General features: G+C 42.3%; 1 protein-coding gene and 1 long non-coding RNA gene across 2 annotated transcripts; one reads left to right on the top strand and one right to left on the bottom strand.

The window, feature by feature from the left end:
• The first annotated feature begins 3,116 nt into the window (after positions 1 to 3,116).
• Positions 3,117 to 16,626, top strand: LOC110982429 (uncharacterized). Its single transcript, XM_022240813.2, has 3 exons — positions 3,117 to 3,331; positions 14,832 to 14,968; positions 15,505 to 16,626. The coding sequence occupies exons 1-3, from the start codon at positions 3,286 to 3,288 to the stop codon at positions 15,718 to 15,720; spliced, it is 399 nt and encodes a 132-aa protein (XP_022096505.1). The 5' UTR covers positions 3,117 to 3,285; the 3' UTR covers positions 15,721 to 16,626.
• On the bottom strand, positions 12,689 to 14,135 carry LOC147795665 (uncharacterized). The gene is made up of 2 exons (XR_015423656.1): positions 13,482 to 14,135; positions 12,689 to 13,166 (listed from the first exon to the last, which is right to left on the bottom strand). It is a non-coding gene; the product is annotated as an uncharacterized LOC147795665 (long non-coding RNA).
• Positions 16,627 to 17,116: the final 490 nt, after the last annotated feature.

Here is a 17,116-nt window from a genome sequence, read left to right as displayed (position 1 = left end):
AAATCGTCTGAAGCACGACGCGACGCATGACACGACGCACGACGCGCGGCGCGTCGTGTGTTGTCGCCCTTTAATTCATGGTGTTTATAGAGGGCGCCTTTGCTGTTTTCTTTCACCTTTCTTGCAAAGTAGATGCTATTTCAGTTGATTTTTCATTGTTTTATCTCATCGATTCATTGATTGGGATTAATTTCTGTCATATTTTATTGAAAAAAGGATAAAAGTGCAAAAGAAAATCCAAATAAATAGGAACTGCTCTCTCAAAATAAGTGGAAACCGCAAGCTCAGAATTCGTCACTCCTTAATTTCCCAGCCAATGATTTCTTTTCTTTTCTCTCATTTTCGTCCGACGCGCTTGCAAAATACATGCACTGAGCAGCAGGCGTTGATTTTTTTTGGGGGGGGTTGTTTCATCCGTTCGTCAAATTGAATTAGTTGTGTCATATTTTATCGAAAAAAATGAAAACGAGCAAAAAGAAAATCTGCGTATATAGGTGCTCTCACATAATAAGTGTAGCCCTGAATTCGTCACTTTGTAATTCACCCGGCTGATCCTTGTTCGAATGTCCGTCCAATTTCTTTTTAAGACCGTTGATGAAGTCCCCATTTGTGGTAGATTTGTAACCTTATAAATATTTCTCTGTGGTCCATGCCAGCAGTTTCCAAGTAGTTCTGCCACTCCTCCAGGCAATTTGTCTGCAATTAATTGTACGACCGCAAGTTTGACCACGAACTTAGGTAGTTACCACCCAGCTTGCACTATATTATTACCTTCAGAATATTCAGTCTTCCTTCAGTTTAGTATTCCTCCTTAACTTCATCAGCACCACACTTTTAATGATATTAGTCCGCCGGCGTTTTTCTTAATAAAACACTGTAGATCCTACTACCTTTGTGACGGTGTCTTTTTTTCCTTTCTGTTTGGCCTCGCGCTCAATTTCTCATCAGATCTGCATGTTACATTTTTGCAAGCACGTTATAATGATTGATGTATCAATCGCGACGGGCGACGGAAGGGGCGACGTTTAGGCAGAAAAAAATGCAACATGGAAAGGACCTAAGACAGCACGACGCAACGGGCGACGGCACGACGCGACACACGACGCGACGCGTCGTGTTTGTACAAACGTAATGGCAAGAAGGCAGTGGTGCGACCCAACGGCACGACGCAAGGGAGCCGTCGTGCCGTCGCGTCGTGTAGTTGCGTCGCCTGGAGGGAGGCTAAAGAGAGAGAGAAATGTTTGTCGTAAATAGTACACCATACTCCCCTACTTCTGCAAATAAGAAGGACGTCACTGCACGAGCATACACCCAAGTGGGACTTGTTTGGAGATTTGAGGCAACATCGGGATGGCAAAAACGCAGCCAGCTTCTTCATATGATTCACTGTCTGCCTTGGTTGTAAGTTGCTGCAGAAAATTGCGAATGGAAATGTTTCCCTTTGCAAAATACATGCCGCTTTCATTTCAAGAATACATCGAAACAAACGGTAATTGTGACATTGTGTTTGGGTGAGCTTGGGCCTAGTTGACCGCGCGTGAGTTAGGGCTACTGATTTGCCACTATTTGCCATCCAAACCCCACTAGTGGGCCACGGCTTAGCCTCCCCTGACCCACCAGTGGGCTACATGATTAGCCATGCAAGCCCAACTGGTAGGCCACCGCTTTGCCAGCCCTGACCTACCAGGGGGCTACTGATTAACTTAGTGGGTCACCGCTTAGCCACCCCTGACCTACCAGGGGGCCACTAATTAGCCATCCAAATCCAACGGGTTGGCCACCGCTTTATTAGCCACCACCCAAACCCCAAACGGCCATCGCTTAGCTACCACTGACCCACCGGTGGGCCACAAGTTTGCCGATGAGCAGATCCACCAGTGGGCCACCGCCGGTGGCTAACGGTAGGCCAGCGCTAATGACATTCGTAGGCCACCGATGGGTCACTGGTATTTGTTGGCTGGGTCTTCGTTGTCAAAGGCATCGAAGACATTACGTCATACGTTATTTTAGTTGACTGTTGGCAACCTACTGTCAGTAAAAAATGACTGCGCATGGTCATCGCGTTTCGCTCCACTCAGTGGCGTATCCAGCGGGGCGGGGGGAATCTTGCCCGCCCCCTACGGATTTTCTTTACACAAAGAATACTTTATAGGTGCAGCTTGCCAAAGCTTGCCCGTTGAATTCAGCATGAATGTGTTGCGTATGTCACAGTCGACTTCATTGAAGTCTCTGTAACAATGCAAGCAAAGGACGGGAAAACACGCATCGGGGGCGGATCTGGGATTTTCTTCTAAGAGGGGGGAGGAGGTTTTGGAACTTTTTTTTCTTTTTGTACAGGGGACAGTTATAGTTGTTTATTATAGTCGTTGCCGTTGGCAGAACCATTTAATCTCTTTATTTTTGTCCTTAATCGTGAGGCCCCTACATGGATTAGTTCTTTGACGACGCAGTTTTTATAAACTATTATAAAAACAAAACAAAACGTCCGTTTTACACGGTCATTTCTATTATTTTTTAACATCACATTGATCGCTTGCACGCTCGAATTTGAATCCCGTCCCTAAGGTCAAGGTCACCTAACCACGCTGCAACCTGGGTGTTTTCTGTCCCGCGCCGGGTACCAGGTGAATCGCCCAACTGTGGGCCACCCGACTGCGATGAATGAAATATGATTTGGGCATATTGTCCATTTTACTCACAGTGTTGTTAAAAATGTTCCTTGTACGACCACATTTTTATCAGTCGTTTTGATCTCTTGCCCAACAGTTCAACTGGTACCCCGCCTTAGGCAAAACAATTTATTTGCGCAGACGGTGAGAGAACATGACGGCGCATGACAAGCTTCACACCACGCCCCAAAGATTTTTTTTTTCACTTTGCGGAATGATATCTGCTGAAACAAACGGAAGTTTGGGCTCCTTAAATCAATCTAAGTCTTTAAACTGCAAATTGGCCATATGTTTCGCTAAGGCAATGCCTACATGGCAGAAATTGAATTGTTCTTTGAATTCCAAAGTTAACAAAAATGAAAGGAAGTTTGTGGAGCACGATTTTTGTTCGCGTAAGCGGTGGAATATGGCGGTAAGCAGGTTGGCGTCCTTGCCGCAACTGCTATATTTTTAACATTGCGCGTTCATTGTGCAACACTTCATTTCTGTTGTCATCCAAGTACAAGTGGACATTGAAGGCAGACCGATTACAACACTTCTTGCAAGGAAGGGATCTTCAAAGTTGGAGACCTAAAACTCTCGCTCTTGTGGTAAACCAGAAACGAAACCAAGCACCATGAAGGTTCTGCTGCTTTCAATGTTGACGCTCTCCGTCTGTGTGGGTATGTGGTTCTTTCCCTCTTCTGTAGTATTCACTTTCTTTTTGGAGATGTAGGCCTATATTATATGGAAACAGAAAACCCCATGAAACCTTTACTTGTCACAGGAATCATTCATAATTTTAATTCCTTTCGTTTTGGAGAAATGGTCCACGATTCTGTTGGCATGTGGAGCGACACTTTTATGTATAAACCCGTCCACTTTCATGTCTGTGTCAGCTAGCCACGCGAATTCGTAAAGCTCTGTCCAAAATAAAGGGTGTACATGTACACCCGGTCTTTCTTGGGCGTACAAATTTGCTCACCTTGGTCAGCTCCTTGCCTTGAGTTTTAATAGCGCTAGTGGCTATTGGTCAGTGGCCACGTAGCCTATGTTTCAGGCGCGAATTGTTAACTGCGCATGTCCCATTTTTAGTGTATGTGCATATGTAATGAGGGCCATCTGAATTCGTGCCAAGCAAACAGCTGCCTCATTTCATGAAATTTATGTCTCATTTTCACTTTTTGGATATAAAAATTCCTGCCCAAAATATTTTCACGGTAGGATAAGGAAATTGAGAAATAGTACCATTGAGCGTGGTTAAAAGTAGTGATATTTTGTGAAAAGCTCTTTTCGTAAACGAAGACTCGAAACGAAGAATTCGAAGCTTCCTGTAGTTTTAAAAAGTCTGCCTCGGTGGAAAAAGCTGTGAAGGTTTTAGATTTGCTGACTGTTTGCATATCGACCTGACTCGGCACCTATTCCGTTTATCCCGCTTATAATCTTACAGCCTTGCGAGCGTAAGAATTCGGTGATATGGGAACTAAAGACCAACACTAAAGTACAGTAAGTTAACATGAAGTTTATTATTGAAAACGAGGTCTATCTGTTGTTGTAACATTGCCGAGAAATGTTGAAATTCACGTTATATATCCCATGTTTTGCATGCTCTATCCATGCATGAACCATAAGAACATGTACATCGACTCGAATGAGAATTTCCATGTACACTGTATATGGACACCCAACTACACACATAACGCCATACCTAACTGTTTTACGTACAAAGTGAGGGCATTGTTTGTTCTCCTGTGGTTAAGGAAACTTGAGGAAATGCTTCATTTACTCCAACTAGGAGAATTCCTTCAAGCTGGATTTTTGATGGTTATTTCCTGGACTGTTCCTCTTCATTTTGCCTGGATAACCTTGACCCCAAAATGCCGCTGAAACTGTTTTTCAGAGAGGAGAAAACATTCGGTGGATGTGCGCGAGTTCACAGAACGCCATCTCATCTGGACTTCTTTTGTTCAGAGGTTCACGATATGTATGCCACGCCTACACGCCACGTTACGCGTGTAACAGGCCGCTGAGCATGGATGGATCGGTTTTGTGCACGTAAAACGCGTAGATCGCACTGCGCAGAAAATATCAAATATAACTCATGAAAGTCGAACTAAAAAATGGTAATGTGTAGTTGAGATTCTGGCTTGTCATATGCAGTGTCTCACTGTTATGGGAAAACTTCTAAAATTGAGAAATCTAGTGGGAAAAAAGACCAAGAGATCGATTGAAAATGGAAATAATTTATCATTTTAGCAACCACTTTGAGGCTAAATTTCATATTTATGTAGCATGCACCAGCCTTGTCGCATGAAGGATTTACAATTAATGCGAGTTTTAAAACAATACACATCTTGAAAAATGCATGTTGTTGTTTCAATTAACCTTGATATTTAGAGCATTTAGTGCGCTATTTTTTGAAACAGTGTGTGATTTTGATGCCTCTGTGGTTTTTGTGTTGATGCCAATTTCCGTATTCATGAGCAGAATTGTGATATCATATTCCCCGAACGGATGCAAAAAAACTGCCGATTTTTTTCTCTGTGCAACATTTCCATATCTTTGGTAATTCACTGTTGTGTTCATGACAACAAGCCAATGCTCAGAAGTGTTTTTAAAGGGCAGATTTTGGGTTCCCAATCTGAACAGTAGATGGTTTTCGTACACAAAGATGCGTCCCAGAAAATAGATAGCGCCTTTGTAATGCATGTACACGGATGTTGCACCATTTCTTGGCCAACATGTGTTAGTCACCCCAACTGAATTTTGGACCTGATTTGGGGGTATGCTAGCCCAGGAGAAGATGGAGCATATACTGTCAGGGGTACCAAAAAGTGGGTCACAAATTTGTTTCAGACCACGTAGTATAAGGAACTCGGCCGGATATTCCTATTCATAGGAGTTATCAGCTCTTTCTCGGTTTCCGCATTTTGTTGAGGGCAAAGTGTATTGCAGTCTCTTCGGGCATTGGATTATTTTGCGGCGCATGGACTGGAGTAATTGCCCAAAAGGGAATACTGAAAGGATTGCCAGTTCGAATTTCTTGAAGAATACCGACCGGAAATGGATCCTCCAAATGGCGTTATTTTCTTCAATAAAGTGTGGCCATCAACAGGAATATTGGGTAGGGGTTTGGTTTTCAACGATTGCAATTAGCAGGGGCAAACCTCAAAAATGCTCCTCGGGATGAATATCTAGAAATCCCCTCTTACCAAGGGGAAATTTATCCATTGCTCTATTTAAAAAAATGCATTGATGATTAAAACATCTGTTCCGCGACAAAGGCTTTAGTTTACGGTGCATTTCAGTTAAATTCATTGAATTTGTGGCCTTGGCTCAGTGCGTTAGAGAACAAAAAGCTCGTGAGATGCTTCGGATTTGAATGGCGCATGGGGTGTTGGTAAAAACAGAGAATGTCTACAGATTTACGCGCCCTCTACGGCCCAAGACAATGCATTCCACCCGGGGAATGTTTCCCGCCGGAACATGCATGGGATGCCGAAAACAAAAGTACGTTCCTGTGCAGAACGAAAGGGAAAAGCTGAAAAAATGAAAACGAAAATAATTTCACGAGCCGCACCCGTCTTTGCTAAATGGCGCGAGCCTGCAGGCTGCATTGGGCCCACAGGATAACCTTTGCGTAGAGTCTTTGATCCGACAGGAAAAGGACAATTTGTGCAAGGAGCTTGATTCCCAGAGCCAAATACTCGTGATGAAATGCTTGAGCTTTGAGTGGGACCTGGAATGTTTGGTAAAAGCAGTGAACTTCTGCGGACCCTCTTCAGAGAGAGGGAGAGGGGGAATCGCTTTGTGTGGGGAAACAGTTCCCCAGAAGAACTTGCATGGGAACGCGAAAAACAAAAGTGCACTTTTTTGGCAGATTGAAAGGGGAAAATCAGAAAATATGTGTCGGCATGGAAAGCGAAAATGAAAGTAATTTTAGTACTGCAACCGGATTTGGCGCGAACCTGTACACCCCTTTGTGTCTATGGGGTAACCTTGGGCTACAGTTCCCGATCTGACAGGAAAAGCAATTTTAGGCAAGGACAAGGTTTAGAAACCTTTGCAATCTGTGTCACGCGGCAGTTGGCTTTTAGAAAAATGCTGTTAGGTTTTTGAAGTGCGAGTACAAATACGAAAGAATTTCATTTGCTTCGTGCTCCTATTGTTGGTTCATCATGTGAAAGCCTCGGTAGCTTCTTTCCCACGGAAGAGATGTGTGGAAGGTTTGGCATAAATATTCCATTTTAAACACATGTATGACAATTATTTGACATCCCTGTCAGGTGAAGTGCATTGAAAAGTGTACTTTTTAAAAACATTCGAAATTATCCATCCTTTCCTGGACAAAAAGGGCGCTGTTACGATGATGCCAACTTGGGAAGAAATCGAGGAGTGAAAAGGTTTTTCTCATCCAATTGTGAACCCAAAATATATTCACTGAAAGCATTTCTGAGAGAGGGTCACTTGCTCGCTTATTGATATATGCCTACTTATAGCAATAAATCACCACAGGGAAGCCAATGTTGGCTAGCAAAATCTTCCCAGCAGTCATTTGAGCAAGCACAGGCTCAAAGGATAACGTCAAGGTTTTTTCCCGGGAGTACATCCCAGTTTCGCTCATGAATATGGAAATATTATCCAAATGTGAAACTGAGGCTGCATCTGAATCTCTTGTCTAGAGCTAGGTCTAGGTCTTCACTCCATTGGAAATGCGTGGAGACGCGTAGACAATAGACCTAGCCGTAGCTCTGGAAGCTCGTTTCGGACAAGGCCTGAGATTAGCTGAGACAAACCTAAGGTGCATTTTAATATCACCTTTGATCCCTATTCATACAGATAATTTCGATGAAAAGTGAAAAGAAATTGAAAATTGCATCCATTTTACTAACGATTTTGCTGCGTGTTTAGTGAAACCCCTCTAGCTGCATCAACGGTATCTTTCACGAAAATTAGCAAGCGCGGCTCTTGTCGTGCGATGTGAAAAATCATTAAGACGGGAAAATCAATTTCACCTCTGCGACAGTGGGAACTCGGTCCAGAGTGAAGTTTACGCGACAGTGACGCATGGCTGTCATGTGTAATTATGTGGTGGTTAGAGTTTTTATCACAAGAAACAAATTTCATATGAGACTGGTGAAACGATTGACTTGTTGAGCTTTTACCTAATAATATCTGTTAAGGCCGAACAAAACCTCTACTTCCGGTTTCCCGAACCTCCCTAATTTCTCGGTGCCGACCTTATATTTTTATTGGCAATTTATAAAAATAACAAAAAACTTTCGTCTTTTCTGTCTTTACACATCACCTCCTAACAACCTTTTTCCCCGTGAAAACGTTTTCATTTAACGTTTTCCTGCCTACATTTGCAACTGTTGAAAGGAAACCCGTTCGAATTCCCTTCGTGTTTTGCTGTCGCAGCGGTGAAACACGTGCTCCAAGCTCAATTAATTACCAGCAACACCACGCTGGTTCCCGCCACGCCGCGCCCATGTAAAGAACGCAGGATGGAAATGTGGTAACCAGTCTATACTAATGGTGTCGGTACATTACTCCGGCCTCACACACGCACACAACCCTACAGCTGCACGTCGAAAGAACATCGATGTGGCAAGAAGAATTCTGGGAAGTTAATTCACAGAACTTAGTCCCTTGTCCGTGTTTATTTCTCACGTTCATGAGTTAGATTTGAGGTTGTTTTACTCGTACTTGAAGCGAGTGTGCTTCCACAAAATTTCCTGCCGCGGCTCAAGGTTTATTGTGCCCGCCCATCTAGATGCACCATGGACGCTTACCACGCAATACATGGACGTTGTTGGCGAATTTGCCGTCGTGATTACCCAACTAGCGTTATGCTTAGTGGTGTAATTTGTCAATAATTCTTAAGAAATGTCAACTGTAGAAATTGTTACATAAATAAAGGCAAGTTTTTATCATTCGGAGGAAACTTTGGTAGCTTTCGTCCCCATTCGTGCCATTGAATTAGCATAAAAAAAATCCCCCCCTAATAAAATTCTGACCTACAACCCTGTTTTGAGAGGCATGTAATCGGAGGCAAACCTATTGTTTTGGGCCTAGAAATGCACACATGATCACCTCCGGACCAATAGGATTGGGTGGACTGTCCAAGGTAGACGCGCGAAGTTGCTTGTTCAAAATTTCCACCAGCATTACTACTCGTGGGTTTTGGATTTTGCTTTGGAATATCTGTCCTTTCCCTTTTCCACCGTAGGTGTCAAGTTTTGTGGATCGGAGTCTCAATGTCAGTTTTGTCCAATTCAATCGAATGTGTAAGGACTAGGCCGCCTTCTTCTGTGTCATGCACGAGTCGCGAGCCTGTTCGACAGTTGCTTCTAGCCACGAAATACAACAGTGCACTCACAATGACGTCATCGGTCCGGGAAGCGTTGACATGATCTATTAGGGTGACGTAGACAGCTGCATGGCCCGCTATGAGTCAATGGAAACCCATGCTCTTGTTTTCATTGAGTACAGATGACGTGACTTTTAGGGGTCTCCAAGTGCAATGGGGAAGCAGTTAATTCGATGTACATGTGTTATGTACAATATAACTGTATGACTGTAAATACAAGGCCAAGCATCTGGGAAAACATAGCTGTACGCCAGGTTGCGTTATGTGCCCCCCCCCCATGTAACCATGGTTAGTAATCAGATATTTTAGTTTCCATGTACAATGTGTATTCTCTGTCTTATCAGACAAAGGGTGGTATTTGTTTGCAAAACTGCACAAAGTACTGAGATTGTCTCAAAATATCGTCAAATGTTCGTGTATAAAGAATGAAAAATGGAAAATTAAAGAAAGTAAACAGGGTCCCGTTCGAGTCAACATGCAAATCGAAGTCAAGGCAAATACGTTAGTTTACCGTGGAAATGCGTTGACAGTGAACAGCTGTTGTGAAATACAGAGCAATATTGTAGATTTCCCGATAGTATTTTACAGTGTGGGTTTGAGAGCTTCTCTTGACACCCTTGCTCGAAGGACAAATAAAACTTGCAGTCGGACTCGCTTTACTAATAAATATCTAAATATCTAGATACGCCTGGTGCCTTATGGTTAGTCAAAAATACAGAGAAAGACCAAGTGTTATTGGAGAAAATGTGTCGCTTCGACAACCGATTGCACGTTTATAAGTACTTCAGCTACAATTAATGAGTGAATAATGACGTTATTTTTTCTATGCAGCGAAATCAGCCTCCAAAAAGTTTGACTTTCATAGGTTTTCTTCAGTGGAAAATAACTCTGTGGCTCCAACATAAATTTACTTTCGCCTAACCATGGTAGCGTTCGTGCAAAACGCTCAGACGAAATAATGATTTTCTGAAGGACAGCATTAATGCATGAAGTTAATGAGATCGCTTACGGCGGGTCAATACGTGCTTGACTGGGAACTGTGAAATGTAAGTCTGGTGATCTGGCGGTCTGGCTGGTGATTATTGTATAATGTAACAAAACCCGTCATTCAAAGTTGTTTGTGGGTTTCTTAGCTTTTGTATTTTCCTGTCTCAGTTGTATTTTTGCCCAACAATGGCTGGTAAAACGGTGGCAGGCCGTCAGTACACACAAGCAAAACACTAATTCACCGAGTTCAAAAAATCTCACAGCTATTAAAAGAAGTGAAAATGTCACCCTCTTGGAAAGGAATGGGGTAAATGTGTAGATTTTCGAGGTAAACTCTCAATGCAAGCATGCATGCGCGTGCGTGGGTGGAATTACCACACTAGCTCCAGCTCTGGTGGCCAAAACACCCTGCCGTGCATGAAATGTGTGTCCACTTTACATTAGCATCGATAGTCTAATTTAAGAAAGAGGGGGATAGTGGAAAACCCAAAATATTGGAGGAAACAGGGACCAATAAATCTCCAGAAAAACCACCGATTTACAAAAAAATAGCTACTGTTTTAATTAAATTAGAAATCAGGATATTACATTTGATTATTAATTTGAATAAGTCAGAAATATTTAACTCAAAACACACAAATAAAAAACAAAACACGACAGGCACTACGAGGATGAAGTAAATTAAGATGAAAACACATTTACATCAGTGGCCCACCATAAAATGAATGAAATTTATGTCTCATTTTCACTTTTTGGATATAAAAATTCCTGCCCAAAATATTTTCACGGTAGGATAAGGAAATTGAGAAATAGTACCATTGAGCGTGGTTAAAAGTAGAGATATTTTGTGAAAAGCTCTTTTTGTAAACGAAGACTCGAAACGAAGAATTCGAAGCTTCCTGTAGTTTTAAAAAGTCTGCCTCGGTGGAAAAAGCTGTGAAGGTTTTAGATTTGCTGACTGTTTGCATATCGACCTGACTCGGCACCTATTCCGTTTATCCCGCTTATAATCTTACGGCCTTGCGAGCGTAAGAATTCGGTGATATGGGAACTAAAGACCAACACTAAAGTACAGTAAGTTAACATGAAGTTTATTATTGAAAACGAGGTCTATCTGTTGTTGTAACATTGCCGAGAAATGTTGAAATTCACGTTATATATCCCATGTTTTGCATGCACTATCCATGCATGAACCATAAGAACATGTACATCGACTCCGATGAGAATTTCTATGAGTCAATGGAAACCCATGCTCTTGTTTTCATTGAGTACAGATGACGTGACTTTTAGGGGTCTCCAAGTGCAATGGGGAAGCAGTTAATTCGATGTACATGTGTTATGTACAATATAACTGTATGACTGTAAATACAAGGCCAAGCATCTGGGAAAACATAGCTGTACGCCAGGTTGCGTTATGTGCCCCCCCCCCCATGTAACCATGGTTAGTAATCAGATATTTTAGTTTCCATGTACAATGTGTATTCTCTGTCTTATCAGACAAAGGGTGGTATTTGTTTGCAAAACTGCACAAAGTACTGAGATTGTCTCAAAATATCGTCAAATGTTCGTGTATAAAGAATGAAAAATGGAAAATTAAAGAAAGTAAACAGGGTCCCGTTCGAGTCAACATGCAAATCGAAATCAAGGCAAATACGTTAGTTTACCGTGGAAATGCGTTGACAGTGAACAGCTGTTGTGAAATACAGAGCAATATTGTAGATTTCCCGATAGTATTTTACAGTGTGGGTTTGAGAGCTTCTCTTGACACCCTTGCTCGAAGGACAAATAAAACTTGCAGTCGGACTCGCTTTACTAATAAATATCTAAATATCTAGATACGCCTGGTGCCTTATGGTTAGTCAAAAATACAGAGAAAGACCAAGTGTTATTGGAGAAAATGTGTCGCTTCGACAACCGATTGCGCGTTTATAAGTACTTCAGCGACAATTAATGAGTGAATAATGACGTTATTTTTTCTATGCGGCGAAATCAGCCTCCAAAAAGTTTGACTTTCATAGGTTTTCTTCAGTGGAAAATAACTCTGTGGCTCCAACATAAATTTACTTTCGCCTAACCATGGTAGCGTTTGTGCAAAACGCTCAGACGAAATAATAATGATTTTCTGAAGGACAGCATTAATGCATGAAGTTAATGAGATCGCTTACGGCGGGTCAATACGTGCTTGACTGGGAACTGTGAAATGTAAGCCTGGTGATCTGGCGGTCTGGCTGGTGATGATTGTATAATGTAACAAAACCCGTCATTCGAAGTTGTTTGTGGGTTTCTTAGCTTTTGTATTTTCCCGTCTCACTTGTATTTTTGCCCAACAATGGCTGGTAAAACGGTGGCAGGCCGTCAGTACACACAAGCAAAACACTAATTCACCGAGTTCAAAAAATCTCACAGCTATTAAAAGAAGTGAAAATGTCACCCTCTTGGAAAGGAATGGGGTAAATGTGTAGATTTTCGAGGTAAACTCTCAATGCAAGCATGCATGCGCGTGCGTGGGTGGAATTACCACACTAGCTCCAGCTCTGGTGGCCAAAACACCCTGCCGTGCATGGAATTTGTGTCCACTTTACATTAGCATCGATAGTCTAATTTAAGAAAGAGGGGGATAGTGGAAAACCCAAAATATTGGAGGAAACAGGGACCAATAAATCTCCAGAAAAACCACCGATTTACAAAAAAATAGCTACTGTTTTAATTAAATTAGAAATCAGGATATTACATTTGATTATTAATTTGAATAAGTCAGAAATATTTAACTCAAAACACACAAATAAAAAACAAAACACGACAGGCACTACGAGGATGAAGTAAATTAAGATGAAAACACATTTACATCAGTGGCCCACCATAAATAGATTCAGTTACAAATACACACAAGTAAAAATGGTTAAATTAAATCAGCTACACTCTACATTTCAGATTTGTGGTTTATATTCCTTATTTCATCCACGGGTCTTGATCATTTTCACCAGAAATGAGGTAGAGAAGCGTCAGATAGCCTTTAATATTTGGTAAATGACACTAAACAACCCAACCTTAGTAACTTACTCAAGATGTTATGGGAGTGCTGCTTCAAGCATGAGGTGATATGATATAGGATGATCTACATACATACTGCAAAGTCCAGAGGGCTAGGTCACGTAGGTCTGTCAATGTAATCAAAATCGAACATTGCATATAATAACACCACAAGTAACCAATGCAGGTTAAATTTATTAGCTAAATAAATGTAGATGAACACACATTTTTGTAAGTGTCCAATGTTCAAGATGATATCTCTGAACAAGTACAGGCATAGATGGTTCTAAAAGAATTACCCCAAGCAAAGAAAGGTTGAAGAGGATATGCATCAATAATGTGCCTACAAAACAGTGCCAAATCTAAATAACGCATTGTCTAAGTATTCGGTCTATACTCAAGCTTCCTTTATTAAAGGAAAAAGTCAAAGGAAGTATGCTCACCGTGAGTCCACTGCCATCATGCCATACTGGAATCGAATTCCAATTCCGAACTACTACAAAGTACAGAAATGTCGGGACTAAGCCCAAAGCAAATGGCTAACCCACGAAATGAGAGCACAGTCAATGTGGGTTGACTTCACTTACAGAACTTGTACACCGTACCCATGGACTATACGTGCAGCAAAGTGACGGAGGCGTGACGAGCAAATACATCGTGTAGCATCTCACCAGACGAAAGGCAGGAAAAGCAAACGCTACTCGGAAGGATGCACTTTATGTAGTCGGCTGAATCAAATAACTTGCCCCACCCCATCAGTAGAATTCTAAATATGCAACAATTACATAACCACTACAAAATCAACAGTAAAATCTTCTAAGAAGCGCTGCATTCCAATAGTACCACAGGTTAAAAGATACTTGTGAGAGAGGGCGCACTCCGACTAGAGGGCGCTCTTTAAGAAACAGTTCGGGCGGCTTGGTCCATCTCTCTACTTTTTGCAGCTGTTCAAACACCTAAATCTCACGGGTTTTTCCGTGTGTTCCTGTCAAACCCTGACGAGGAGGTGGTGTGGGATCCTGTTCCGAGAACAGTGCTCTTGAGTCGTGTTCCCGCTGTTCGAGCGCGAGAACAAGAAACCCACGTCAAGAACAGGCCGCCCGAACCCGACCTGTTTCAGGGACCGTTTACGGCATTTCGTCGACTGGTCACACTTTTTTTTACTGGACTACGCATATGTTGGCAACGTGACAATTTTGAGTTGGCCTCGCTCCCTCTGGTAAAAATTCATAAATGTTCAGGTAATGGCAGAGGGGGTGTGGGCAAGAGGTCTTTAAGATGCAAAACTGGGCCAACACTCTAGTATTGAGCCTACACAGCTTTGCTGTTATGGATTTCACAAGAGGGCACGGTGTGTCCAGGGAGAAAGGATGCCAATTAGCCAGGACTGTAGGCCGGTTCGGCTTTCAAGGGCGCATGCCCGATATAACGTGCTTGCAGGGTCTTTTTGACCCTTTTGACATTTGTATAGTGAAGCCTTATCCAGTCTTTGCTTTGAAATGGTGCACCGGTCCAGACTGACTACATCTACAACCCATCGACTTTTGGGACATAAATTTTTTCTATGTTATACATTTTCCATGTTAACTGTTACATTATTTCAAACGAAAACAAACCTGCATTAAACAAAACAGACGAAATTAACATTCCTTTTCACTCGGCTTTGCCTCATTGAAAAGAACCTTTTATCTTTCACTTCGCAAAATAATTCTTGCCGTTGCACTCACAAACTGTCATTTTTGTTAACCACTGCCATTTTACTCATGCATATTCATGATATTGTGTGTTACCAGCTGGATCGTACGCTGTTCGATGCTACGCCTGCACTGGTTCCACCTCCCCTGCTTTCAACACGTGGTGTAACGACCCGTTTGACGAGGAGAACGCGGCGGCTCAAGCGTCCATTCAAACCTGCAATGGACAATGCGTGGTGAGTAACTAATAACAAAGCAGTGACACCGATAGCAAATAATACCAGTTTTATTCTGATTACTCAGAAAATAGACACCCCACCCCCCGGAAAAAACTGCCAACATTAACAAAAACCAAGAAACTGGAGATTGATTCTTGCCATGCTACTTAGCGCTGCGCGTCTCGACAACGTTTTGCAGCGCAACTGTCTTTGCAGGCCAAAGAACACCTGAAAATATTGCTATTTTCAATGAAGGAAAAAGAAAAGGGGGACCAATGAAAGCCTCAAGCAGAAACATTGCTACCAACGAAATAAACACAACCAACCAATGTGGTTCTGTTCAACCGGTGAGGGGGTGCTTCTGAGGTGGATAGTTTTCATCCACGAAAGAAGAGAGCTTGATAATTTGCACGCTGAGTGTGTGTCTCCTACCAAATCATGGCTTGGACCCCAACGTTTAATTTGTGGGACCGAGAGTGACAGAGGGCGCCCCCTGTATGTTAGACATTGCCTTTGTATTTTTCTCATTTCCTGCCCCATTGTCTTATCTTCAGAAAATCTACTCTAAAATCGGCGAGATTGAAGGTTATGTCCGCGAGTGTTCCAACGTGACCGTAGACAATTGCTTGAACGACTGCGGCACCGTTGCGGAGATCACCTCTTGCCAGTACTGTTGCAATGGCAACCTCTGCAACAGCGCATCCTCGGTGACCTTTAACCTGCTGGCCGCAGTCGCCATGTTGGTGTCTGCCTGGGTCTTCACCTCGTAGAGGCATTTTTCGCACCGATGGTGTGTACCGACTGCCCAGTATGTAAGAGAATTTGGAACCGTCGTGAATTGGTCGGGACACAACGTGCTTCCAATTTATTCGAGTCCGGTGTGGGTTGAGTATGAATTCTCCATCCCATGCCAGGCGCATGGTTTTTGATCATTTTCACAACGAGCAGTGAATCATCCAGAAAGCCACCTCTTTGTGTGCGCTTGAGTGCAGACCAGAAGGTATTCTGATGCCCCCAGCACCGTGATTGGTTCGACAACTGTCGACTACAGTCGAGCATCTGAATAATCTAGGATTTTATTGCACCGTGAAGGCTGCACACACAGCTCCAATTCAGTGATTGGTTGGTTTTAGTCACATGTTTTATAGGCAACAGTACAAAGAAACTATCAATGACAGCACCGAACTCTCAGATATGAAATTTTGTTTCAATCATTCAAAACAACACATTTTTCCCTCAATGACCAGATACTTGCACTGGATAAGCTCCGGTGTTTTAATACGGGACAAGTGACTAGGTATTTAATCGTAAGTTAAATTAATCACCAGCACTTCTGCCATGGAACGCTTTAAATGCACACACGAAGACTTTGTTGGGTACGTCAGGACTCGGTTAATATTTGGTGGAATTGACTGTGTTCAAACGAGCGATGGTTCCTTTTTAATTTTTTTTTCTTTACTTTTTTTTTACAATTTTGGTAGTCGGTGACCCATTGGAGGTTGAAATCTTGTACTTTCTCTAAATGTAGTTTGTAGGGAAACGCAAAGCGGTCTTTTCCTTGAGAAATCAGGTTGTCTGTGTTTTACCATGTTTTGTACGATTACTGAATTGCTGATGTATATAATCTGACGTCGGTAATGATGATGTATTAAAAAAGTGTGGAGTTTTGTTGGTTACTTTTGTTTCTTTTGCTGGTAATTCTTTCTCACTTGTGTTTCTCTTCATTTTCTCTCCAGCCATTTTGAATAGGAGCCAAAGCTGTTCTATCCAAATGCAATTATAACAAACAAGTGTCAGCCAACAAGGCAGCATAAACATACTTACGCCAGTTGGATATTAAATTTCAACTCAAAGTTCTTCTGTCACTAACGGAAAAAGAGGGCGGCATTTTTAATTTGCTTTCTGTGGTTAGACGTGCACTCCCGAGGAAGCCGCTAGATAACGATTCTGCGGCTACTTTTCCCCGGGCTTGCACGTTACTGCCGGCTGGAGCCATGTTACTTGGACACGATTACAGTAAACAAGGCGAAACTGGCATATGTCCAATCAGGACTCTGAGAGTGTTTAAATGGATGATTCCAGGACCAAGGTCCAAAATAGCCATGCGGTAAACAAAGTACTCTAGCGTGAGATGAGACCAATTGTCAGTTATAGGTGGTTTGTTGT

The sequence above is a fragment of the Acanthaster planci genome, linkage group LG21, assembly GCF_054643075.1.
Source record: "Acanthaster planci isolate LZ-2023a linkage group LG21, COTS_SCS, whole genome shotgun sequence".
NCBI classification, from domain to species: Eukaryota; Metazoa; Echinodermata; class Asteroidea; order Valvatida; family Acanthasteridae; genus Acanthaster; species Acanthaster planci.
This window is presented reverse-complemented; position numbering and strand designations above follow the sequence as displayed.

Excerpts from the sequence above, each read along its gene's own strand:
- LOC110982429 (XM_022240813.2), top strand. The coding sequence starts at position 3,286 with ATGAAGGTTCTGCTGCTTTCAATGTTGACGCTCTCCGTCTGTGTGG. Across the intron at positions 3,332-14,831 it reads GACGCTCTCCGTCTGTGTGG|CTGGATCGTACGCTGTTCGA; the intron begins GTATGTGGTTCT and ends GTGTGTTACCAG. Across the intron at positions 14,969-15,504 it reads CCTGCAATGGACAATGCGTG|AAAATCTACTCTAAAATCGG; the intron begins GTGAGTAACTAA and ends TCTTATCTTCAG.